The sequence below is a fragment of the Aegilops tauschii genome, chromosome 7 (genome assembly GCF_002575655.3).
Source record: "Aegilops tauschii subsp. strangulata cultivar AL8/78 chromosome 7, Aet v6.0, whole genome shotgun sequence".
Lineage (NCBI taxonomy): Eukaryota > Viridiplantae > Streptophyta > Magnoliopsida > Poales > Poaceae > Aegilops > Aegilops tauschii.
Genome location: NC_053041.3, coordinates 597,654,070 through 597,680,977, shown reverse-complemented (window position 1 = coordinate 597,680,977; position 26,908 = coordinate 597,654,070). Strand labels below are relative to the sequence as shown.

At 46.8% G+C, this 26,908-nt stretch overlaps 2 protein-coding genes across 3 annotated transcripts; both read left to right on the top strand.

Annotated features, from left to right (window-relative positions):
- Nucleotides 1–5,331: 5,331 nt before the first annotated feature.
- LOC109736288 (probable serine/threonine-protein kinase PBL17) lies at nucleotides 5,332–10,229 on the top strand. Its single transcript, XM_020295513.4, has 6 exons — nucleotides 5,332–5,821; nucleotides 7,041–7,360; nucleotides 7,712–7,847; nucleotides 8,467–8,603; nucleotides 9,011–9,134; nucleotides 9,254–10,229. The coding sequence occupies exons 1-6, from the start codon at nucleotides 5,773–5,775 to the stop codon at nucleotides 9,919–9,921; spliced, it is 1,434 nt and encodes a 477-aa protein (XP_020151102.1). The 5' UTR covers nucleotides 5,332–5,772; the 3' UTR covers nucleotides 9,922–10,229.
- Nucleotides 10,230–10,578: 349 nt separating this feature from the next.
- Nucleotides 10,579–14,292, top strand: LOC109736289 (uncharacterized). 2 transcript variants are annotated; one of them, XM_020295515.4, is made up of 9 exons: nucleotides 10,579–10,947; nucleotides 11,049–11,166; nucleotides 11,685–11,869; nucleotides 11,990–12,135; nucleotides 12,624–12,715; nucleotides 12,934–13,178; nucleotides 13,442–13,511; nucleotides 13,622–13,684; nucleotides 13,903–14,292. In XM_020295515.4, exons 1-9 carry the CDS (start codon nucleotides 10,802–10,804, stop codon nucleotides 14,089–14,091), a joined length of 1,254 nt encoding a protein of 417 aa, XP_020151104.1. In that variant the 5' UTR covers nucleotides 10,579–10,801; the 3' UTR covers nucleotides 14,092–14,292. The 2 variants fall into 2 exon arrangements, with proteins under 2 accessions (XP_020151104.1, XP_020151103.1); XM_020295514.4 differs by having other exon boundaries at nucleotides 10,594–10,947; nucleotides 11,670–11,869.
- Nucleotides 14,293–26,908: the final 12,616 nt, after the last annotated feature.

Sequence of the window (26,908 nt, the reverse complement as noted above, 5' to 3'; positions counted from 1 at the left end):
TCACTTTCATCATGGCAACGCGGTTTGTCATAAAGATGGGATGGCCGTGCTCGGTTTCGGCTAATTTTGGCTCGCGACATCCAGCCCTCAAGTCTTCCATATGTTTAATTATGATGATGCCAGGGGGCACATCGCCATAGTGTAACAACCATGGACCGAAATGGCGAGCTCAGCGGTGTCTCTTTTTTTTCTCGAGAAACTTTCAATCTATGCATCTTTAATCATTTTTTTGAAGATAATGCATCTTTAATCATGGTAGTATAGAGAACAACGGAAGTAATAAAAATTACAATCATGTCCATGGACCACCTAGCGACCAACATGGTTGTAATTTTTATTACTTCTGTTATTCTTTGTACTGTCATGATTGAAGATGAATAGATTGGGAGTTTCTCGAAAAAAAGAAGAAGAAGAAGCTGTCCTTGGCTTTCTCAATGGCGATGCTATCTCTTATTGCGGCGACGGTGTCTCATCAGGGGTTCTTCGCCGACTGCTTACCTGCAAGGTTTTACCATCACCTTCACCGAATGAGGCCTTTTTTTTGTTTCAGTTTTGGTCTGGGAAAAAATGGAGCTGAAACAAACAACTACTATCTCAGAGCAGCCGTGGAACCACAGCCAAAAGCTGGAGCCTGCCCCCAAAAGTAAGACGTTCTTAAACACTGATATTAGTACTAGTTACCGAAAGATCCTCCGTGTAGTTAGTTATTTTTCGCTAACAAAAAAGTTTACTCCCATTGGCATCCACCTAGCAGCATCACAAAGACCAATCCTGTCACTGTCCAATAATCCCTCTCTCTCTAATCATGCGCACTAACCACAATCAACCATACACAAAAGCAAGCAAAGCAATTTCTTTTAGAAAAACCCTCCGAGCCCCAATTGCTGCGCGTTGTTGCTGCCGCTGCAGCGGCGGTTTGGGGGGTGTTTGTTTTCAGGGACTTTTTGGTGTAGGGATTAGAAAAAGTCTCTCTTAGAGACTTTTTAACCAAACAGGAGGGACTAGTAGGGACTAAAAGTTGCTTTTTGGGACTAAATAAAGAAGACTCTCAAGGAGATCTTTTTTGGGACTTTTCCAACAATGCCTCTCCCTGCACCCATTGCCCCGCCGTCCCATGGTGTTGTTTGGTTGTTATTTTTCTATATATTAGGGGTAACATGGTCATTTAATAACCTCTAGTGAGGGACTAGGGACTTTTTAGTCCCTGAAAATAATCAGGGAGGGACTATTTAGGGACTAGAGACTTTTTAGTTGGGACTAGAAAAAGTCATAGGACTTATGAACCAAATAGGGCCAAAGTACGAAATTGAACGTAGATGGCAGCTATGTACATGCTACATGAGCTGCAGGAGGAGGCTTGGTTCTCCGCTCGGATCGCGGCGAAATTATATTCACTGCTTGTAGGGAGATTCGTACCTGCGACAATAGTCTCCATGCTGAACTAGCGGCTTGTAGGGAGGGCCTTGAGCTTGCACTACACCGGACTAAGCTCCCTATTGCAATCGAGATGGATAGTATCGAAGCCGTCAAAATGATAAAGGCCACGTGGGTTGACAGGTCGAAATTTCATGTACTCGTTGAGGAGATCAAGAGGATGGTCACTGATGACCCTAGGGAGATTTCTATTAATGCTATTAGTCGTTCGCAAAATAAAGTTAGTCATGAGCTCGCTGCATATGGTAGAAGTACTCCTCGTACTGCAGTTTGGCTGGGCTCAGGCTTAAGCAATATTGTTATCATGGTATTAGCTGACTTGCCTCCTTGAGTTAATAGAAATTTCCCCTTTTCCCGCAAAAAAAAGACCGTCCGAGCGCAGGAAAGAATGACCGGAGCCGTCCACCCCCCGGGCCCGCCGGGGCTGCGTGGGTGGAGTCCGGAGAGTGGCGACAAGCGAAACCGCGTGGCGCCGTGCGGCAGGTCGGTGGCAAGGCAATGAGAGCAACTCCAATGGGGCGACCCATTTCGTCCGCCCGCGTCCGTTTGGGTCGGCGCGGACAAAAGTGGCGGCCCAACGCGCCGACCCAAACGGACGCGCATCCGTTTTTCGTCCGCTGGCGACCCATTCCAGGCCCAATTTTGAGACGGATTTGCGTCGGCGCGGACGCGAGACGGACGCGCGCGCGCGCCTACTCCTCTCCCCGGGCCCGCCAGTCGGTGGCAGCCACCAACATTCCCCCCATTTTCCCCAAAAACGCTCCCGCCCGCGCGCGTCCCCGCCCCCCAACCAGCCATGGAGTTCGCCATCGACCTCGACCTCGACGCCGCTACCGGCCTCGCCTCGTCCGGCGCCGTCGCCCCCTCCGGGAAAGGCAAGCCTCGTGCCCCGCGCAAGACTGCCGCCGCGACCAAGTCGAAGAAGGCGCTGACGCCCGAACAGCGGGCAAGGGAGTCGGCCAAGAGGAAGGGCCGGAGGCACGCCGCGGACGCGAGAGATGAGGCCGCCACGCAGGCCGCCGCCGTCGCCGCCGCGCAGCAGGAGTTCACCAACGCCCGCGTCGCCGCAGCAACGAGGGAGGCGCTCTACATGCTAGGGGTAAACCCTAGCCAGCACAGCGTCCTCCAAGCCGCCGTCGCTGCGGCCAGCACCGGCTCGTCGGCGTTTCCTCGGATGGTGCTGCCCGACTCACCCAACGCGTCGACTTGCAACCCGGTCCCCGGCTTCCACGTCTACCCGCAGGCCTCCTGCCTCTCCGGGGAGTGCTCACCCGACGTGAGCGTGGCCGCGCCTTCCACGCCCGCGCCCGCGCCCATCGACCTCAACGCCACCCCGGTGGTCGGTGGCTCGTCGTCCGGCGGCACGAGGAAACACGCGCGACAGACGCCGGCCAGCGGGCTCCCAGACGCCCGTAACCTGTTCGAGGAAATGCCGTCCGCCGTCGACGAGGACTACATGCAAAACCTCATCTTCGAGGGTGGTGCGCCAGGCGCTGGCTAAGATCCCGACGAGACACAAAGCCAGGACGGCCGCGGGGCGTTCACGCCGACCACTGGCTATGATCCCGATCAGGCGGCCTTCATGCGTGATCAGGTCGGCATCGACCTGGACGGCTTCCCCCTCGACCACGAGTTCCCGGAGGACTATGGGCTAGAGGAAGAGGACGAGTGCGACATCGAAGTGGAGCCTTTGTTCGAGGACGAGCTCGCCAACCAAACCGCCGGTCCTAAGCCGAAGCGCAAGAGCAAGCACACGAAGGCGTACACAGCTGCCCGAGGACAAGCTTCTTTGCGAGTGTTGGCGAGACATTGGACAAGACCCAAAGACGGGCGCCGAGCAAAAGCATTCAACCTTTTGGACTCGTGTGCACCGCGAGTTTCATGAGCGCAAGAAGTTTCCACCTTACCAATTTGTGAGCACGCGCGGGTGGGTCTCCATTTCCAAGCGGTGGAGGGTGATCCAACAAGAGTGCAACAAGTTTTGCGCCACCCTTGAGAGCGTCAAGGCCCGCCCCTTGAGCGGCATCGGCGTGCAAGACATGGTATGATAGCAAGCAAGCTGCCCTCTTTTGTGCCATAAAGAGCATTCTTTTACGTCTTCATTTGCTACCACTTGCCCATATGCTTGCATGGAAACATTTTGTAGGCATTTCAAGCTTTGGAGGCATTCAAGGTTCAACACAATGGCAAGCGCTTCAACCTCTCCCATTGCTATCGGGTCATCAAGGACGAAGAGAAGTTCAAGGCACAATATGCCGCACTCAAGGCACGTGGGGGGAAGGGCGCCGTGGAGGATGTTGGGGAGGGCGAGCCGGCACGGCCGCGGGGGAAGACCAACTCCAAGAAGGAGGACAAGCGAGATGCGGCCACCAACGCCTTGATCGCAAGCGTGGACGGCATGATGAATAAGAAGGACTCAAGGGAGGAGGAGCGCCGACGTTTCAAGGCGGAGCAAATGGATGCTTTCATGGAGATCCAAAGGAGGAGGCTTGATCTTGACGCTGAGAAGCAAGCCAAGATGTTCGAGCTCAAGACGGAGAAGCAAGCCAAGATGCTAGAGATCGAGGCTGCCAACGCCAAGACAAAGGCGAAAGAAGTGGCTCTTGCAAGCATGATGACCGGGGTGGAAATCATGAAGGTGGATCTCAACACCTTGTCGCCAAGGAAAAGGCCGTGGTTCGAGAAGATGCAGGCCGACATGCTCAAGTTCGACGACGAGTGATCTATGGCATCGAGGGCCATCTTTTTTGTATGCCGGCAGGTGTGCCGGCATGACCACGGGAGCCGCGATGGCGTGGTCGAACTCAAGTCCCACCATTTTTTGTGTGCTGTCATGTGTGCCGGCCGGTTGGTGAGTGCGCCAGCATGAACTGTGGTATTTTCTGAAGCCGGCATTGTATGCCGGCGCTGGCATGGTGCCGACATGAGACATAGCCGCTGGCATGATCGGCCGCGGGCCTTTTTTATTTAAAAATTGAATGCGGACGTGAAATGGGTCGGCGCGTTGGGCGCATTGCCGACGCAAATGCAAAACTGGGCGGACGCCGGGCGGGCGGCCAACTCAAACGGATAAAAAGCGGACAAATGCGCCGTTCGTTTGGGTCGTCCCATTGGAGTTGCTCGGAGGTTCCTAAGAAAAGTGAGTGATGCTTGAAATATTTACACGCACCAGGAGCATAGGAAAACCCAAACCAATGGCGGAGCTTCATGGGGCCCACCCGGGCGGTGGCCCCCAGCTTTAAAGAAAAACTTGTGTATATATCTTTGTATTAGACCATTTTTCCAGCGCAATCAACATGTAGTGATTTTATCCTCCCCAATGATTTTAGCCCAAGCTCCGCTCTACCACTGGTCCCAACCATATCCTAGTGGCAAAATCACTGTAGTGCAACAAGCAACAAGTATACACCAGAATGGCGAGTCAGGTAGTAACTTTTTTTCTTTCTTTCCGAACACCACGTACTCCGGCTTACTCAATGGCAATGCCACGTCTTCTGGCACCATTGTCTCTGCGGCATTGATTTCTCATCGAGGTTCTCCGCCGACCACCTATGCGCGAGCGTCGCCTTCACCAACCGAAACGCCCCAAGTGTATCCGACCTGCTCCCTCCGTTCGGAATTTCCCTCCGAAACGCCCCAAGTGTATCGCGACAAGTAATTCCGAACGGAGGGAGCAGTTAATACTACTCGGCGAAGACCGTCATCGCAGTTAGTTAGTTTAGTTAACAAAAGGTTACTCCCATTGGCATCCACCTAACATCGGTGCACCACAAAGACCAATCCACTGTCACTGTCCAATAATCTCTCTCTCTCTCTAATCATGCGCACTAACCACAATCAACCATACACAAAGCAAGCAAAATTAGAAAAACCTTCAATCCCCAATTGCTGCGCGTTGTTGCTGCCACTGCAGCGGCGGTTTATTTATTCCGAAAGCAGCAGCAGCAGCAGCAGCTTCCTTCGGCCCTCTCTCTCTCTCTCTGGCACAGCACAGCCAACCCGGCGCCTCTTTTTTCCCCTTCCATCCGTCCATCCGTCCACCCCCCCGCCCCGAGAAAGAGAAGCCGAGACGAGAAAAGCTGCTGCCGCTGCCAGTCCAAAAGGCCGCACCGCAAATTTCGGCGACGGATACGGGCCGCTGGCTGGCTGGCGCGCCGAACCCTCGCTCCCCCACCTCCCTCGGCTCCGGCGGTCGGGAACAGCGCGCGGCCGGCGATTGCGGCGGGAATTTCCCCGGCTGGTGCGCGGCGCGGATCTGGCCGGGTGCGGTCGATGGGGAGGCGGGAGTAGGGGAGGGGCCGAGGGCAAGGGGGCGCGGCGATCTCGGGGCGGTCTCCCATGGGGGGCTGCTTCTCGCTCGAGGAGCAGCGGCTCCAGAGCAGGACAGGTTCGTTCGCTCGCGCTCCTTGTGCTCCACTCGTGCGCTTGCTATATGCCCCCCCCCCCCCCCCCCCCCCCCCCCCCGGTTTGTCCGGCTTGCTTGCTGGGCGAGGCGTGTGGCTCCTGCGTGTGCGGGTCGGTGTCCGGGTTTCGCCCAATTCCAGCGCGGAAGCGTGGATTTGGGGATTATCTTAGTTGGTTTTGGGCGCGGCTGCTGGCGGGCAGACCATGTTTTTTGGGGGATTTAAGGTTCGTTGAGAACAGGCGTGACGCTATCCTTGTCCCCTTGAGCTGCTGTAACGAGCCATGGAGAATGCCGCGCTATATTTGGTGCTGAAATTTTGCTTCCCATTGGACACCAGGGCCCTCTGTTTTGTGGCTTTTAGACCGAGCTTGCATGGGAACGTGTGGGTCTCCTGTGGCCTATGGAAGGCGTGCTCTAGTGATACGCTGGTGAGAGACTGCGGATGTAGCTGCAGCCTCAAGCAAATATCCATGGGAGTAGTAGTTTGTGGTAGAATATACACCATATTTAGCTCATGTTTTGGTGTGGAAAACTCTGTTTTGGCAAACTTGATAGAGCCTGCAAAGCGAAATTTGAGTACTATTATAATGCAAGGCGCAGTTTCAGACACTCTTCACTGTGAGTAGAAAATCATCTCTCCTAGTTAGTCAGGCGTAACGTGAGACATTCCATGGTGATGTTTGAGAATTTGCATAGGAGCTGCTTTGCCCATAGAAAAGGGGAATTAAAGAGATGACATATTCTGCCCGTCCTTGGACATGTCCACCAATTCTTCTTTCAAACTATTATTAAGCTGGAGGCAATTCCTTGTCAATGTCACAGTTCTTAGCTGCACATCCAGGATCTGCTTTGAGATGATCTATGGACAGCTTTTATCATTGTACATCTGCTCGTGACATTGTATTTTTAGTATGGATAGTAATCAAGCTTTTGGTCTCTATTCTTCTATGAATACATTTTCAGTTTCATGGAATTGTTCACAAGCTTGCTGCTAAAATAGGGCATTCTGGTCAGCATAGCTTACAAAATAATGTAGTGCAGCCAACGAGGGATTTCAGTGGAAAGGGTTCGTGCATTATATTTGATTCTCCGCTCCCACCAATCTATGCAGTCCTTGCCCCTTTGATATCATTGGGATCTCCTTACTTTTCGTTTTGGTGCACTCAAGTTATGCTCCTAACTGTACACAATACACTTGCAGGCACTTCATCTGAAGCTGGTGGACCAGATGGGTTGAAGAAATGCAAATCTGATTCTAAAGCTATTTCAAGTGTTCTTGCTCCTCCGAAAGATGTGGAGGACCTGCAAACAGAAGGATATGGAAATGTCAATATTTTCACATACAACGAACTGCGAGCAGCCACAAAGAACTTTCGGCCTGATCAGATTCTTGGGGAGGGTGGGTTTGGAGTTGTTTACAAAGGCGTCATCGATGAAAATGTTAGAATAGGTTTTCCATCCAGACAGGTTGCTGTGAAAGAACTGAACCCAGAGGGTTTTCAGGGAGACAAGGAATGGTTGGTAAGTCTCCTTGCTTCCTTGCATTTCCTGAACCTTTATATACAGTAAGAAGAAGTCATGTTAATTTCTACATTATGTGAAATCTTCATGAACCACTGTTAGCTGATTGAATTTTAAGATTCAGTATATTGATCAAAGAAGTTGTTCCTGATCTTCGTCCGAACATAACTCATCTTGTTTATCTTTTAAGAATCAACTTGAACATAGTATCAGCACTAGGTAAAAGAGTGCATCTCTACTTATTAGATTGAAGTAAAGGACATACTGTTGTGGTTGGTCATAGGTGGGTGAATGACTGTAACACTACACCTTTCATGATTTAATGGTTTTTCATTGGTATTGTGTTTCCAGGCAGAAGTAAACTATCTTGGGCAACTTAGCCATGCAAATCTAGTCGAACTGATTGGCTATTGCTGCGAGGGTTCACATAGATTACTTGTCTATGAGTACATGGCTTGTGGCAGCCTTGAAAAGCACCTCTTTCGACGTAAGCTCTTACTCTCACCTTCTTGATAACTCCACTCCCGTGCTCTTTAACATTCATTGGTTATGGCAGCATAACCTGCTCCCATTTACCTATGCACTGAAATATTAGTTCTGAACAAGATGTTGTTTTAGAATTAGCAAAGTCAACATTCTCAAACCTTGACCGACAACGAGTGGGACTGCCTGCTTCCAAGTAGCTCTTCAAATTTAGCTACTGCATTTGTCAAGTTTGTCAGGTGACTATATAAGTGATCTGAATTGTTCAGTTGGTTTGTGATAGCATAGTATGATCTACCATCTGCATACACATGGTAACCTGGCTATTAAGTTACTATGAATTAAAATTGAAGCGGCAGTTAAACAGCAATTACCATTCACCAAAATGGTAGAAAATGTTTGCCTTGTAGGTTCTGGATCTAGCTTCCTCATTGATTTATATATTGAGCGAACATGTTCAGTTCATCATCATAAAGTAAAGTATGTGAACAATCCGAAGATAATTGGTGTCAGGAAATTATGCTAAGCGGATTGGTACAAATATTTTGTTAGCAGCAGTCATACGCATATTCTGTTACAGGGAACATTTCGTTGATTATATCTTACCTGGTTGTAAATAACAGGGGTTTGCCTTAATATGCCATGGTCAACTCGCATGAAGATTGCGCTCGGTGCAGCAAGGGGGCTTGAGTATCTCCATGGAGCTGAGAGATCCATCATCTATAGGGATTTCAAGACATCAAACATCTTGCTAGACGCGGTCCGTATTTCACCTTTGATATCATTCTCCAATTCAATCAGTGTGATGCCGTTGATATATCAAGCTTTTTTGTGTTCCCAACTGAGTGTCTTATGGCAAAATATATTTTCCGTTTGCAAGCCATGCAGTAATTATGTTCTTCTGATGTATTTTGCCTGTTTAGGAAGATTCGTTAGTGTCAATATCCTGATGTGTAACTCTGTATTAATGCCAAATGGATCATATGTTTTTACCCTTGTTGCTCCACAATGCTTCTGCAGTTCTGCATGACATGGCACCATCATTTAGAAGTAGATGGCGTCTCATTAACTGTATTCTCATTCATATTGTAGAATACAAGAGACTTCATGACGTGATGTTATGTTTTGAAGATAGTGTCTCAGTCTCACTCTGTGTTACCCTTACAGGATTATAATGCTAAGCTTTCAGACTTTGGCCTAGCAAGAACTGGACCTAGTGGAGACCAAACCCATGTCTCAACTCGGGTCATGGGAACTTATGGCTATGCAGCTCCTGAATATGTGATGACTGGTGAGCTGATCCTCTCCCGGAAGGAATTTTAGTGAATATTTATGGTTTCCAGAATGAACAAACAGCGCATTTTACCGACAATTTTCTGTGTGTTAATTCAACCATATGTGTTGTGACAGGCCATTTGACAGCACGGAGTGATGTTTATGGGTTTGGTGTTGTACTTCTCGAGATGATTATTGGGAGGAGGGCTGTGGACAAGAGCCGGCCGAGCCGTGAGCATAACCTAGTTGAGTGGGCACGCCCCCTCCTTGTCCACAACCGGAAGCTCTTCAGAATCATTGACCCTAGAATGGAAGGCCAATACTCCACCAAGGCTGCCATTGAAGTGGCCAGCCTTTGCTACCGATGCTTGAGCCAGAACCCTAAAGGGCGTCCTACTATGAGCCAGGTCGTCGAAACCTTTGAGGAGGTTCAAAGCATGCCGGAATGCCAGGATATACTCCTGCAGAATTGTATGACCGGATCTGTGACGCTATACGAGGTCCCGAAGGAGCCTGTTGAGCATGTCGAGACAGAGAAGGCGAAGCAAGAACCAACAGCAAAGACTGATGCCGTGGCCGTGGGCGTGCCACCGACGAACGGAAAGCCAGTGCCTCAGAGCAGGAGGACACGGCCAGCGAACGGCAGGAGCAAGAGCGAGCCGCCTTTGGAGTGCAAGCTGTACATCCCTTCGCCCGACTCCGACGGGCATCAGCTGGGGCTGGAAGCCCTGGCATCACCCCCTTCCAGAAACAGCAGCAGGGATGATCCTCCTCCCGTGGACGAAGATCTGTACAAGATATAAAGTAATAACAGCAGTTTTTGACGAGGCTCAACAAAGCCTCCGTTTACCCGTGTCGTCTCGTGTCGCCATCCATCTTGTTGTCAAGATCGATCGGTCAGTCAGTCAGTCAGCTGGTGTTTTTGTTTTTTCTTCTGATGGCGGAACTACCAAAGCTAGGGTTCTTGTTCTTGCGGTTAGCGAATTGTATGTAGAGAGAGGGGCGTCGTGGGAAGCATGTAATGTGAGTTCCATGATGGTGTTCGTGCTGTAAACTCGGAACAGTTCTCTGGGAAAGATCCACACCAAAATGGAAATGGAGAGATTTGTCTTGTCGCCGCCGCTCGTTTCTGTTTGAGTTAATTCGCATACATATATGATTGTTCTCCATTGTAAGCATGAACAGGTCTTACTGGAAATTATGGCAAGATGGGGAAATTTTGAAGGTTCAGTGACAAGTTATGGAACTAAAACTGTGATCCGAATTCTGGGGTTCCAGTTCCAGTTCAGATTATCGAGACGGGTTTCCGTTTCGATGATGTTGTAGTTGGACAGGGTTTGTTGATTCAATTTTCGAATACGAATTCAATTAGGCTACGAATACAATGTTGTTTTTCTCTCCTTTTTTGTTTGGCTGGCAAAAAGAAATCGTTGAGCCCGGGGTTTTGTTCATCTAACCCTGAACCTGAACCTGAACTCAACTGAACTTTCTGAAAGACTGAAACCCTTCGAGATCTGTGAGCTGCTGACACCATCGCCGCCGCCGCCACCATATCCCCATACAGCGCCGGCAAGGCGGCAGCCACCGCTCACCGTCGCTCCCCGCCGCCGCCGTAATCCCTTGTGGCCCGGACACGCACGGGTGCCCTAATCCCCGAATCCACCTGCATCGCCGAGCCCGTACATGCTCGCCAAGTTCCGGCCCCTCATGGCGGCGGCACCGGCGACGAAGGCCGCCCCGGCCGTGGCGTTCTCCACGGCGGCGGAGCGGGACGGCTACGCGCAGTACAACCACACCGACGCGTGCCAGCACCTCCGGTGGACAGCCAGGTGACCTCCCCTCCCCTCCCCTCCCCCGTCGCCTCATCTTCCCATGGCGTTTCAGGGCGCCTGGCATATGGCTCGCTTGGTCACCTGTTTCGACTGTGCAGGGAGAGCTACGAGTACATGTACGCGCGGCCGTGGAGCAGGGTGGTCGACTTCTACGCCGAGCTCGTGCGCACCGGCGCCGGGGCGGCGGGGCTCGCCGAGCTGTTTCGGAAAGACGAGGTCCGTGGAAAACAGTACAATTTGGCAACCCCTGCACTGCCGCAAATTTAGATTCTGAATGTCATGGTTTGCCTTATTTGATGGGCGAAGAAGTGTTCATGTCAGTGGCAATTCTTTTTATAATTTGACAAATGCTGATTCTTTTCCTAACTAAGGGCCTGTTCGGTATCACTCCACTCCGCGGCTCCGCTCCGGGAGCGGATGGAGCTGTAGCTCAAAAACTTGGAGCGAGCAAACAGCCACTCCACAGATTCTCGGAGCCGGTGGATACCGAACAGGGCCTAAGTATATGTAGTGCTTATGCTAAAAGAAAATGACAACTGAATATCACCCAAAAAGAAGAATTCCAATAGCAGTTGCTTGCCCAAACACTAGAGTGTTTTGCATTAACCTGCCATTGTAAATATATGTAGAAGCGGCACAGAGCCGCGGACAGTGATTCTGACTAGAAACTCTGAGACCACATTTGGTGTTTTATTATACTGTTTACCAATGTCTATCAGATTTTCCGTCCGCAGAAAGATCATACTCGTGATACGAATGGAGAGGAGCCTTTAACATCATCTGGAAAACAAATGTCTGTTAAATCATCCAAAGCCCGAGGAGGCAGGTGGGAAAGAGCAAACTTTAAGATTGTTCTTTCATATCATGGGGGGTCGTTTGATGGTTGGCAGAAGCAGCCTGACCTCAACACTGTTCAAGGGTAAGAATAATCTCATTTCTGTGAGTTTGCTTTACTGTTTTCTTCAACCTTTTCTCTTCACTTTCTTATATGCAGATTAAAACTATTGAAGTTATTTATTTCACTCTGTGTTGGTTGCAGGTTAGTGGAAAAACATCTTGGACAATTTGTCGATGAGCGAAAAGCTAAGCAACTTCAAGAAAGATCTTTGCCGATAGAAGGCTGTGCCACTGTTGCTGGGCGCACTGACAAAGGGGTGACTGCTCTTCAGCAAGTCTGCTCATTTTGTTAGTTACACTTGAGAACACATACTGCTGCGTTGCCTCTGTCTATTTTAATTATGTCTAGAAACTTCTTGTGATGCATAACAACTTGTCTTGAGCCTGAAAGCTTATGTGTAGTTATTGTTAGAACTATGGCGTGCTTGACTTTAAACTGGGGTTCTCGATGGATAGAAGCTAATCATAGAAGTTATTTGCTTCTCATTGACCTAGTTTAGCAAATATTTACCTGTGACAGTGTACCACAACTCTGGTCAAAAACAAAAAATTGCCTGAACACTTCTTTGTGTGCAAATAAGCGCTAATGTTCTTTTTCGGCTGACTTTACTCGAGTAATGCATGCCATGTACTAGGTTTGAGTGACAGAACTTACTGGTTGCATAAACTTACTGAAGTTAGATTGCCCATGTGTGCTTATGTGAAAATTTACTTCAGTAGTCTTGGTCCACCACTTCTGATAACTGATGTGAAATGCTTACTTTTAACCGCCTTAGATACGTGGAGAAAGGATGTACAGCCTGGCGATATAAAAGACACAATAAATGAGGCTGCACCAGATAAAATCAAATCTTTGGTTGTGTCAGAGGTATTTTCCCTTGCTCTTGTAGAACATATCATTGGTATTAATATGAATGCTAGCGGTTATATTCGATATCGAGTTATTGACTAGCTTTGTTTGATAGCTATTTTCTGGTTTGAGACTACCAGAGCATGTTTTATTGTGTGTTTTAACGTTCTGAGATTACCTTGATCCCCACCATACAGGATGTTATGCTAAATATTAACTGATGCCCTAATCTGCAGGTTTCACGTGAATTTCATCCTAATTTTTCAGCCAAATGGAGGAGATACTTGTATATATTTCCCCTTGATGGGGATGCTACATCAATATCAGAGGATGAGCAATCCTCTACGATACTAGAGAATCCTGAATTAAAAGCACCTCAGAGCTTTGATGTGGCCAAGGTTGACAAAATCATTAGGCAACTGGAAGGAAAAATGCTATCTTATAAAATATTTGCACGTGATACGCAAGCTTCACGTAGCGAGTAAGTTTCATGTATCATAATATGCTTTGTGTTTTTCAACTATAGAGATGATTCCTCATGTGGATTAGCAATAGTTTCATCACCTAATTCTGACATGGTTGTTCACTAGAGACCTTCCTGAATTTGTATGCCACTCTTCATCAGTGCTTGTTATGAGCATTATGTGTCCTTATTAGATGATCTCAGTGTCTCTTATTTTATACATGCTCTCGAGTTCAATAAACTCATCAGTCACTTCACTTGATGCCCTGCTGTTTTTGCAGCGGCCCAGCTACGGAGTGTTTTATGTACCATTCTCGGGCTGCAGTCACCAAACTCTATTCTGCTGATGAGGTGATTCTAGTGTTAAATGCATACATTCATTTATCAAGTGGAAAAGATCTGTGCACATACATCATCTCTGTTGAAATCTTATGTTCAGTTCTTGTCTTCCATTTTCACAGAATTGCAAAGAAGGCACAACGGTCATGTGCGTTGAGCTAGTTGCGAACAGGTTCCTACGCAAGGTAATAATACAACACACTGCTATATGCCCTACTCCTTTCATTCAACAATTATGTTCCAACGTTTTTCTAATTCCGATATATATGGACACATTTTAGTATGTTTCTTCACTCATTTCAGTCCATACTAAAATATAAAAAACATCTTATAATTATGAACGGAGGGGGTACTATTTATTCTCAACCACTCCCTGAACTCTGGTTTAATTTGTGACGAACAGATGGTTAGGGTTCTTGTCGCGACCACCATCAGAGAGGCTGCTGCTGGAGCCGACGAAGACGCCTTGCTGAACCTGATGGACGCCACTTGCAGGCGCGCAACAGCTCCCCCGGCACCCGCGGAGGGCCTCTGCCTTGTAGACGTTGGCTATGAAGATTTCGACGAACAGAGGTGCTTCATCGTTGACTAAACAAACTCTCCATGCTAGAGCAAAGAAGCACAATATGCCCGATTCTTCAACGTGTGAAGATCGAATCGTTCCGGTTCTGACATGTCAATGCTTAGTCTGACATGTTCCTTATTTCTGATGTATTCGTTCAAAACTGTAATTCGGAGGTGCACACCAGGAATCTTTTGGAGTTGAAATCATAGATAAAACATTTCTGAAGAAGCGCACACGATCAATGCACCGCCACAACGAACCATCCATGCATAAGCAGTCGAAACCACAACACAAAACCTCAGATAGCAAAAAGGAACAAAGATGACATGTTCAGTTTAACCCTCAAATTAGTATTTAGCCCGACAGAGAGCAGAACTTCTAATGGGACTTGTTATGGCACTAGTACTGATAACCATCTCCGACGAACTAAACATCAATCACTTCCAATAAACATTGCTCCAACCGCAGATGAATTCTCAGCATCAAAACTCCTTATGGGAGACAGAGACACCCAGCCACCCACTTGCACATAACACTCAACACCAAAACTTCGTGGTGAATACCCATCCATCAGTGACCCATCAGACGTTCAACTCATTTGATCGCAGTCCTATGGGAGCGTAACATAAATAAGGCTACACAAAAGAGGCAAGAGAATGTAGCTTAGCATCAGTGCAGTACCTATACTAAAAATGGAGGTTAAGAAGCATATCATTATCATATATACTTGCATGGGGCAAGCCATATTTGACACGGTCATTCTTTGTCAGGAAGTGGCTTCGCCTTGTCATTACTCTTAGATGGTTCAAATCTTCTCATATGTGAGTCATAGATGGGGAAATGTTTGAGAGAATATGCGGCTACATTCTCTTGCCTCTTTTCACTAGTAGAAAAAGGGGCTTTCGTTCGGGCCTGGCCAGCCCATTAGTCCCGGTTCTGCCACGAACCGGGACCAATGGAGGCATTTGTCCCGGTTCAAGAGCCCAGGGGGCCGGCAGGGGCCTCGTGGGCATTGGCCCGGTTCGTCTGCGCCCATTTGTCCCGATTCTTGGCACGAACCGGGACCAATGGGCCTCGCTCCTGGCCCACAACCATTGGTCCCAGTTCGTGGCAGGAACCGGGACAGAAGGAGGGTCTTTAGTCCCGGTTCCACCCACGAACCGGGACAAATGAGTTGCCTATATATATACCCCATCGCCGGCAAGCAGAGCACTCCACAGTGCTCTGTTTTTTGCTGGCCGGCGAGGGGGAGGGCATTGGGTGCTCTAACTCACCTCCTATGCACATGAGGTGTTCGATGAAATGCCCGAGCCACACTAGTTAAGCTTTCTCCTCTCGAAACTCGACCTCCGAGCTCCATTTTTCCCGAGATTTGTCTAGGTTTATATTAGCGGTCCGTCACGCCTCGTCCCCGTCTTCACCGCCGTCGATCGCCCGCGCCGATCTCGTCGCCGGGACCACCGTGGTGAGCCTCTTGTTCTTATCTTCTTTCTGAAAAAAAATCTTACTTTACATAGATAATTGTCTAATTTTCTTACTTTTGACACACATAATTATATATAATGCACGCAGATGAACCGGCAATGGATGTACGGTGACAGACACACCTCCGAGTACATTAAGGGCGTGCATAATTTTCTCGAAGTGGCTGAGGCAAACAAGCAGAATGGTTTTATGTGCTGTCCATGCCCTAGCTGTGGGAATACGAGGTCTTACTCTGACTCGAAAACCCTTCACACCCACCTGCTTTATAAGGGTTTCATGCCACACTATAATGTTTGGACCAAGCACGGAGAAATAGGGGTTATGATGGAAGACAACGAAGAAGAAGAGGACGATGACAACTATGTGCCCCCTGAATACGGTGATGCTGCAACGGGGGAAGCTGCTGAAGATCAAGAGGAACCAGACGCTGTGCCCGATGATGATGATCTCCGCCGGGTCATTGTCGATGCAAGGACGCAATGCGAAAGTGAAAAGGAGAAGCTGAAGTTCGATCGCATGTTAGAGGATCACAAAAAAGGGTTGTACCCCAATTGCGAAGATGGCAACACAAAGCTCGGTACCGTACTAGAATTCCTGCAGTGGAAGGCAGAGAATGCTGTGCCTGACAAAGGATTTGAGAAGCTACTGAAAATATTGAAGAAGAAGCTTCCAAAGGATAACGAATTGCCCGACAGTACGTACGCAGCAAAGAAGGTCGTATGCCCTCTAGGATTGGAGGTGGAGAAGATACATGCATGCCCTAATGACTGCATCCTCTACCCCGGTGCGTACAAGGATTTGAACGCATGCCCGGTATGCGGTGCATTGCGGTATAAGATCAGACGAGATGACCCTAGTGATGTTGACGGCGAGCCCCGCAGGAAGAGGGTTACTGCGAAGGTGATGTGGTATGCTCCTATAATAGCACGGTTGAAACGACTGTTTAGAAACAAAGAGCATGCCAAGTTGATGCGATGGCACAGTGAGGACCGTAAGAAAGATGGGAAGTTGAGAGCACCCGCTGACGGGTCGCAGTGGAGAAGAATCGAGAGAAAGTACTGGGCTGAGTTTGCAGGTGACCCAAGGAACGTATGGTTTGCTTTAAGCGTGGATGGCATTAATCCTTTCGGGGAGCAGAGCAGCAATCACATCACCTGGCCCGTGACTCTATATATGTATAACCTTCCTCCTTGGATGTGCATGAAGCGGAAGTTCATTATGATGCCAATTCTCATCCAAGGCCCTAAGCAACCCGGCAACGACATTGATGTGTACCTAAGGCCATTAGTTGAAGAACTTTTACAGCTGTGGAATGGAAACGGTGTACATGCGTGGGATGAGCACAAACAGGAGGAATTTAACCTGCGTTGCTGTTTGTAACCATCAACGATTGGCCCGCTCTCAGTAACCTTTCAGGACACACAAACAAGGGATACCACGCATGCACGCACTGTTCAGCTGACACCAAAAGTATATACCTGGACAGATGCAGGAAGAATATGTACCTGGGCCATCGTCGATTTCTCCCGACCAACCATCAATGTCGAAAGAAAGGCAAGCATTTCAAAGGCGAGGCAGATCACCGGAAGAAGCCCGCCATGCGTACCGGTGATCACGTACTTGCCATGGTCTCTGATTTACACGTAATCTTTAGAAAGGGTCCCGGTGGACTAGCTGTTCCGAATGACGCTGAGGGACGCGCACCCATGTGGAAGAAGAAATCTATATTTTGGGACCTACCCTACTGGAAAGACCTAGAGGTACGCTCTTCAATCGACGTGATGCACGTGACGAAGAACCTTTGCGTGAACCTGTTAGGCTTCTTGGGCGTGTATGGGAAGACAAAAGATACACCTGAGGCACGGGAGGACCTGCAACATTTGCACGAAAAAGACGGCATGCCTCCAAAGCAGTCTGAAGGTCCTGCCAGCTACGCTCTTACCAAAGAAGAGAAGGAAATCTTTTTTGAATGCCTGCTCAGTATGAAGGTCCCGACTGGCTTCTCGTCGAATATAAAGGGAATAATAAATATTCCAGAGAAAAAGTTCCAGAACCTAAAGTCTCATGACTGCCACGTGATTATGACGCAACTGCTTCCGGTTGCATTGAGGGGGCTTCTACCGGAAAACGTCCGATTAGCCATTGTGAAGCTATGTGCATTCCTCCATGCAATCTCTTAGAAGGTGATCGATCCAGAAATCATACCAAGGCTAAGGAGTGATGTGGTGCAATGTCTTGTCAGTTTCGAGCTGGTGTTCCCACCATCCTTCTTCAATATCATGACGCACGTCCTAGTTCATCTAGTCGACGAGATTATCATTCTGGGCCCCGTATTTCTACACAATATGTTCCCCTTTGAGAGGTTCATGGGAGTCCTAAAGAAATATGTCCGTAACCGTGCTAGGCCAGAAGGAAGCATCTCCATGGGCCATCAAACAGAGGATGTCATTGGGTTTTGTGTTGACTTCATTCCTGGCCTTAAGAAGATAGGTCTCCCTAAATCGCGGTATGACGGGAGACTGACTGCAGGGACGGGCATTCTTGGTCTCAAGCACACTACAGATCTACAGAACTCTACCTTGGTGACCCCGTATGTCGATGAACACAAGAACAGTCTGCGCTCCAAACACCCGGAGCAGTGTGACGACTGGATTACATGTGAACACATCAGGACTTTCGGCAGTTGGTTGGAAACACGTCTCAGAGGTGACAACACTGTTTGTGATGAGCTGTACTCGTTGTCCAGGGGACCATCTTCGACTGTATTGACTTACAAAGGATACGAGATAAATGGGAATACATTTTACACGATCGCCCAAGATCAAAAGAGCACAACCAAAACAGCGGTGTCCGCTTTGATGCAGCAACCGAGAGGGGAAAGGACACATATTGTGGTTACATAGTGGACATATGGGAACTTGACTACGGACATGATTTTAAGGTCCCTTTGTTTAAGTGCAAATGGGTCAATCTGTCAGGAGGCGGGGTACAGGTAGACCCACAGTACGGAATGACAACAGTGGATCTGAACAATCTTGGGTACACTAACGAACCGTTCATCCTAGCCAATGATGTGGCACAAGTTATCTATGTGAATGACATGTCTACCAAACCGAGAAAAAGAAAAGATAAGGAAGCGAATACATCATACGATGAGCCAAAGCGCCACATAGTTCTTTCAGGAAAAAGGGACATCGTGGGAGTGGAGGGCAAGACAGACATGTCTGAAGATTATGAAAAGTTTCATGAAATTCCTCCCTTCAAAGTCAAGGCTGACCCAAGCATCCTGATAAACGATGAAGATTATCCATGGTTACGACGCAATAAGCAAAGCACACAAGCGAAAAAAAAGTGAAGACTTTCTCTCCACAACTATTATGATGATACCATGCCAACTTTCAACCTTTTCGTAGTTCATTTGAAATGCCTGTTGTAACAGACGAGTTTCTGTATGAAACCCTGATACTTCGAAAGAGATTGTCCGTTTTGTACACAAAGTGTATCCAGTTTTTGCCGTAACCCTCTCTACTTTCTTGCACATGCTATGTGGGTGAAATGATGATACCATGACAACTTTCAACCATTTCAGAGTTTATTTGTAGTGCTTTTCAATTTCAGGGTCTTATAGCTCAAAATAATCAGTCACTACAGGAATCAGCTACTTTGCCGTCTGCCGCGGATGGCAAAAGGCTCCAGCAAAGTAGGCTACGATAAAATAATACACCGTCGGCCCGCTGCAGGCCGACTGGGCCTAGTCGGCCCACAGCAGGCCGATTGGATTCCAGTCGGCCTACAGCTGGCCGACTGGCCCCTGTCGGCCCATTGTGGGCTGATTGCGTCCTGTCGGCCCACTGTAGGCCGATTGCGTCCTGTCGGCCCACTGTAGGCCGATTGAAGCTAATTGGCTCGCTGTGGGCTAATTGTTTTTGCAAAAAAAGCAGGCACAAAAAATATACGTTTAAAAAATGTTAATCATGTAATTAAAAAATGTTAAACATGTATAAAAAATGTTGCTGATGTATACAAAAAATGTACAATATATATGCAAAAAAGTTGACATAAAAAATATGTTTTAAAAAGTGTTAAGCATGTATTTAAAAATTGTTAAATGTGTGTATAAAAAATGTTCCTTATTTATACAAAAAATATAGAATGTGTATGAAAAAAATTTGACAACAAAAAAAATATGTTTGAAAAGTTGACATTTTTTCAAATACATGATTAAAAATTGTTAAATGTGTGTATAAAAAATGTTTCTTATCTATTAAAAAAATATAGAATGTGTATGAAAAAAAGTTGACACCAAAAAAATATGTTTGAAAAAAATGTTCCAGTTCCATACAAAAAGAGCAACCAATCATACTTAGGTCCGTGATGCTCCCATACCGGACCCGGAGCTGGAACATTTTTTTATACACGTTTAACCTTTCATTCCAATACATGAAACATTTTTGTGTACTCGTTGAACATTTTTTCAAATACATAATTAACATTTTTTTCAAACTTATTTTTTGGTATCAACTTTTTTTCATACACATTCTATATTTTTTGTATAGATAAGGAACATTTTTTCAAATACATGATTAACATTTTTTTCAAACATATTTTTTGGTGTCAACTTTTTTTCATACACATTCTATATTTTTTGTATAGATAAGGAACATTTTTTATACACACATTTAACAATTTTTAAATACATGATTAACACTTTTTAAAACATATTTTTAGTCAACTTTTTTACATATATATTGTACATTTTTTGTATACATCAGGAACATTTTTTTATACACATTTAACATTTTTTTAAACATATATTTTTTATGCCTACTTTTTTTGCAAAAACAATTAGCCCACAGCGAGCCAATTAGCTCCAGTCGGCCCACAGGACCCAATCAGCGCACAGTGGGCCGACAGGGGCCAGTCGGCCAGCTGTAGGCCGACTAGGCAGACGGTGTATTATTTTTAAAAAAAATTTACCCAGCATAATATTTATGAAAATTAATAAAAAAATGTATTATTTAAAAAAAAATTAGCCAGAAACCGCGCAGCGCCCACGACTCGCGCACGCGGCGCGTCAGGAGAGGCTGCACACGCACCAAAAAGATGGGTACCCAGCCAATGAGATCCCGCCCGAGCCCACAGGTCATTGCCCACTCCAAAACGACTGCGCGGTGAAAACGGCATACGTTGATTCACATCCACTATCCAATGGCAAGCAATAAAAGAAAACTGCTTGACCAGGATCCAACGGACGGAACGCTGCAAATCGACGGAGAACCGGGAAGGCGAGTTGTCCAGCCTCGTCATTGGTTTATATGAGCTCGCTATTACTTATATAAGAAATAAAGTTTACATGTCAACACATCTGATATGGCTGCCAACAGGTGCTTCGTGATTGGCCGGTGACCTTTTCGTCACATGGTTGCCAAGTTTGAGAACGCAGACAACACTTTTAAAGTTTTATAGCCGACTGAGACGAATCAGAATTTCAAACAAATGCTGAATACCAAATGCGAAAAAACAAATAAGAAGTCAGAATATTACAACTTTGTAGAGAAGTACGGAGTATACAATACAGCGGCCCCACTACCTACTCCGCCCCATCACAACAAAATCTAAGAACAAATGAATAGTGGTATTGGTATTAACCTTAAAGTACAATGAAAATGAAGTAAAGACAGACAATATCAAAACAATGTTTTTTTTTGAAAAGAAATGAATTAGTGGTGTTGGTATTTTCTTTAAGAAGAAAGATATAAAAAAATTACGCACAACTTTGCATCGAAATTACACTTTATCGTAATATGCAAAAACAATCGTATAATCATGAAATTATGACACATATTATATAATATTTGTATGTAAAAACCCACAAAATAACAAATAACCAATAAAGAAAAGAAAAAAGGAAAAACACAACCCAAAAAAACGAAACAAGCCCAAGAAGCAATTCAACTGACCCAAAATAGGGGTCAACCGATTCCACACAGCCCAACCCAACAAGAGGATTAAACAGAAAAACATGAAAACAGCACAGATCTCAAGGCACATCCAACGAACAGAAAATTGACTGACCACAAATAAAAAGTCAACTGACTGAAATGTAGCTAAAGTGTTGAGGCAGAGCAAGAAGTAAGTTTGTGACATGTGCGATATAGCTCTCGTGTAAAATCGACTGACACCAACCAGATGCGAATTTTTTTAATAAGAGCATCTCCAACAGCCGCGCTAAACAAGCGCCGCAAATTTTGCCATTTTAGCGCGCGCGCAACGAGTAGAGTGGCTCCAGCGGGCGCGCAATACCGCACGCGCGGTATATGGAGTTGGGCGCACGGACCGAATCGCCAACTCACGCTGTGTATTTGGGGCGCCCGCTTCCGCGCGTGGCACACACGAGCGTTCGCGCCGCACTCTCTCCTCCCCGCCACCTAGCCCCGCGCGCGCCGGCGCCGGCGAACTGGACCCGATGGACGCACACGCCGGCACCCCGCTCACCCCATCCTACAGCCGCGACCCCTCCACCGCCGCCGCCGCCACTGTAAACTTGTGGGCATGAACTTTTATTCATCAACTTGTTTGTGTGAAATTTATATGCCATGTTCATTGCATTTTGAATATTTGAAATCTATTTCTGTGTTCAAAATGCAACATATGGCATGCACCGGCGAGTCGCGCGCGTTGCTGAAACGGCGCGCGCTGCATTTTAGCGCGGCTGCTGGACCCAACGCTGCGCGCCGCGTCAAACCAGGCGATGGACACGCGGCAAAGTATTTTTTTGCGCGCGGCGCGATCGGCGGCGGTTGGAGATGCTCCAAGAAACCGGAATGTCACAACTTTTGTAAAGAAGTACGGAGTATACAATACGGCGCCCCCGCTACCTACTCCGCCCCATCACCACCTCATTCCCCCCACTAACCTACTCCGCCGCGCCGCCGCCGCCGCCACCATCCATCTCCGCCTACCTATTCCACCCAAGAACCGTAGCCCGCGCTCGTGGAGGGCACCCGGCATGGAGGAGCCGATGTCCAGGCTCACCCCCGACCTAATCGTGGAGATCCTCGGTCGGGTGCCCTACAAATCACTCTGCATCTGCAAGCGCGTCTGCCCGGCCTGGCGCGACCTCATCGCCGACCCCGCCAACCGGAAGAAGGTTGTGCAGTCGCTGGCCGGCTTCTTCTACCACACCACCGACGGAGCCACGGCCGACTCCTCCGAGCGCCGCGGCCACGCCGTCAACTACGCCGACCTGTCCGCCTCCCCTTGGTCCCACATCCCCCCGACCCACCCGCGCCTGCCACTGCCGCCCGACTGCGCGGACCGCTTCTTCTCCGTCGAGGACTCCCGCGATGGATTGTTTCTTAGCCGCATTCGCACGGGCGCCCCCGCCGGAAATTTTCGGTACATGGTCTCCAACCCAGCTACCAGTGAGTACACTCTGCTGCCTCACTCTGGCTACGATGGTCGCCGCTGCGCCTCTTACTTGGGTTTCGACAGCATTGTGTCCACCGAGGAGTTCCATGTGTTCGAGTTTGTGCCAGGAATCGCTGACCCAGGATTGGGTTGTGACTTGTGAGAGGGGTGAGGATTTACTCCTCAAAGACTGGTGCGTGGGTGGCAATGAAACCCCAATGGCACATCAAAGTTAGCTTGTGCGGCTTTCAACCCGGAGTTTTTCGCAAGGGGTGTCTGCACTTGCTCATGGGCATGTCTGGGATCGCAATAGTTGATGCAGAAGGGCTGAAATGGACAATCATCCGGCCGCCAACACCCGAAAATTCGAGTTTCTCGGGTTTCATCGGAAAGTCTGCTGGACAGCTATTTTATATCGACGCCGGCGGTCTAGAAGGATCTGGAACAAATGCATTTTCGACTGTATCAGTTTATGTTCCTGGTGTTGATATTTATCCACGGGATGTGATTCACCTCGATGGCAAATCCGTGCATTGGAAATTGTTGCACAAGCTTTCAAATGTAGTAGCTCCGAAGAAGATGTTTCAGCTCGGCTTCGACCTTGAAGTCATTGGAGTACACCCGCACAGCAATATGATCTTCTTTATAGCTCATTGGAGCAATGAACTGATTGCATACGATCTGGATCATCATGAAAGCACAGTTGTGTATCACATTGAGCCTAACTACAAGAAGTTTAGGCCTTTTTTCCCAGATGTGCCGTTGTTGTTCCGCCTACCTCTGGATGGAGCAATACGGCTGACAACTCCAAATTGATGAATATTCTGCTGATTAAAAGTTGGGCAGTCATCGGTGAGGTGCTCCGTTGCGTTGTGAAGAGTCATAAAGATTCAAGTAGAGATATTATTGTTATGGAAAAATGCCAACTTCAGTTTTAAGTCTGATCTGTACTCGTTTTCATATCTAGCACTGTCGCTGGCTGCATGTTTCCCTTGTGGACATGTTGGTATGGGTTGTAGTATGTTGACTATGCCTTTTGATGTGCAACAAGTAGAGCTGTATGAGACACTTTAGTGTGTTCTATTTTGACATGTACATGCTATCTCTGTTAGAATCTTATGTTCTGATACAATCTGCATTGGTTGGTTCTTTGATTCTACGTAGGTGTTTGCATTTCTAAGGTTTACCTGATATCTCTAGCTAGGATTCATACTCGTACTGATGTACATTGACTGGTCGCTGCTACGTGGAGACTATGGGGCCTGCATGAGCAACACAATTTGAAGAGCGTACATGTAAGTATAAAGGCAAATATGAAGTGAGTCTGAATCCTAAAATAAATACGTAGGACTAACACAGAATACGAGAAGCGGGGATAGCGTTGGGAGAGCGTCAGACTGAAGATCTGAAGGTCGCGTGTTCGATCCACGCTCACCGCAATCTCTTTTTCTTCTGTCTCCCTTATCTCGTCATTTGTTAAAACTAAATAAAGGTAGGTTTTCACATAATTTACTTTACTTTTCAAACATATCTTGTTTGAGTTTCACTCAGCTAATGCTTTTCAAACACTGCCTCCTTTGTCTTGTCATTTGTTAAGACTAAATAAAGGTAGGTTTTCACATAATTTACTTTACTTTTCAACATGTCTTGTTTCAGGACTTTTACTCAGCTAATGCTTTTCAAACACTTAAACAACAGGGTCAGTATTGTTTGGATTGAAGATACATCAGGTTAGAGCGCCAGGTTTTCTTTTCAAGGTCACATTTGGTTTTTACCATTTGTTTTTTCCTTACCTTCTTTCCACATCATTTGCTGGATTTTCAAATATAGTTCGAATAATTATTCACATATCTCAACAATTCAACTATTCTCAACCATTTTTTCGTGAGGTTTGATTCAACATACATAAAAAATATTTTCATTTTTTAATTCAACAAGATGGTTTAACTTCAACATGATATTGGTGTAACTTGATCTAATCTTGAGGAGATATTGACTATGATGCTTGCGTTACAAAATTAGGTGAAATACGCTAACTGATAATAACCCCCACCCCCAACCCACACAATATTTATTTTATTTTATTCACTTAATTTTCAAAAATATTATGCTTGAGGATGTATTCAAACAATACTTCCAAGCACCTAAATCGTCATTAAACATGAGAGTCCTTACAGTTTGGACTCAAGATTCATCACAAATTTTAGAATGTCAAAGTAAATATCCCTTGGTTTGATCCATGCCCACATGTTGCTTTTGTCATTCTTAACAATGATTTCTTCAATTTAATCTCCTATTCTCAAATATCATGTCTGAAGATATATTCAAATATTTTCAAACACTTCAATCTCTAAACAAGAGAGTTGCTACAATTTTGTGTGAGTTTCCAAGATACACTATCACCCTACCAACGATTGATTAGACACCTCCACTAAAAGGTCTAGCGACCGCCAGTATGCTCATGTCCATGGTGGGGTTTTCTCCACTGTTGGACCTGTGAGCTCCAATGGAGGGACCATGAGTTTATTTAAACTCATCTTTTCCTTAGGTTAGTCTTGGTATTCATAAGGTTCAATGTCCTAAGTGTCAGTTCCATGTTTCCTAGTAGCGACATGCCAGCCTAATAGAAAACGCCAACGGTCTTGCGATCCACTGCGCCCCATCCAGTTTTCTTTATATAAAGGGCACAACTCCTTTCTAAGAGGGCGCACACATAGAAACAACTGACACCGCAATAATCCTCGGTTTCGACAAGCACACAAGGATATCCCTTGAGCATAGACCGATCTGTTCGAGGCGAGATATCAACAATGGTGACAGTTCGTAATGCTAAGGACTCCAGCCCCTTATAGTGCTCCTCTATTCCTCCATAGTCTGTTTCGTGTTGACTCGAAAACAAGATCAGTTTACACCGATCGATATGTTGCCTCAGATACTGCCTAGGATATTAGATTGCCTCATCGGTCTAAAATAGGTACAATTAACAACTAGGTTCTATAAAAAAAGGTGAGCATGTGTTATGAAAGAAGGCGAACATGTCTAGCATCGACAAAGATGCACACGATGTGTAGTCTTATGGAAAGTCTTCTCCTGGGTTGCTCGTACCCCGTTGCTCCATGCAAGGGAACCCAGCCCTTAGGGTTTCCCATGCCTCCTGCTGGCATCGCAGCCGGTCTGCCTCGTTTTCTGTGGCCTTAGGGCCATGGATGTATGTTGGATCCCTGCCCTAGCCGGTAGCACTAGTAGAAAACAGGCCTTTGGTTCGGCCAGAAAAGAGCATTAATCCCGGTTGCATTACAAACCGGGACTAATGTGAGCATTAGTCCCGGTTCGAGCGGCTGGGGCACCGTACAGGCATTAGTCCCGGTTCAAATGGGACCTTTAGTCCCGGTTGGTGCCACGAACCGGGACTAAAGGGTGCGATGCCCATTAGTACCGGTTCGTGGCACCAACCAGTACTAAAGTTTAGACCTTTAGTCCCGGTTCGAGCCACCAACCAGTACTAATGGGGTTTGAGGCATTAGTACCGGTTCGTGGCACGAACCGGTATTAAAGGTCCCATTTTCAAACTCTACCCCCCGGATCGCCTTTTCAGTTTTGTAAAAAGCAAAAGAAAATGATAAAAACTTCAAAAATTAAAATCCTTCCAGATATAGTTATGTTACTACATGTACTAGTTAGGAAAATTTAAAAACTTAAATTTGGACATGTTTTGCAAAAAGTGTAGGGAAAATGTAAAACGGCTATAACTTTTGCATACGATGTCAGAAAAAAACGTACAATATATCAAAATGTTCAGCACGAAAATCCGCATCCGATTTTGACCGCCCATGGCCTGTTTGCAAATTTTTAGAATCCTCGAATTCTAAAAGGAAAAAAAGTTATGCTCAAATTTCAGTTTTTTTTGAATTTTTGTTAAATCCGGTCAAACTATGGTCAAACTACTTAT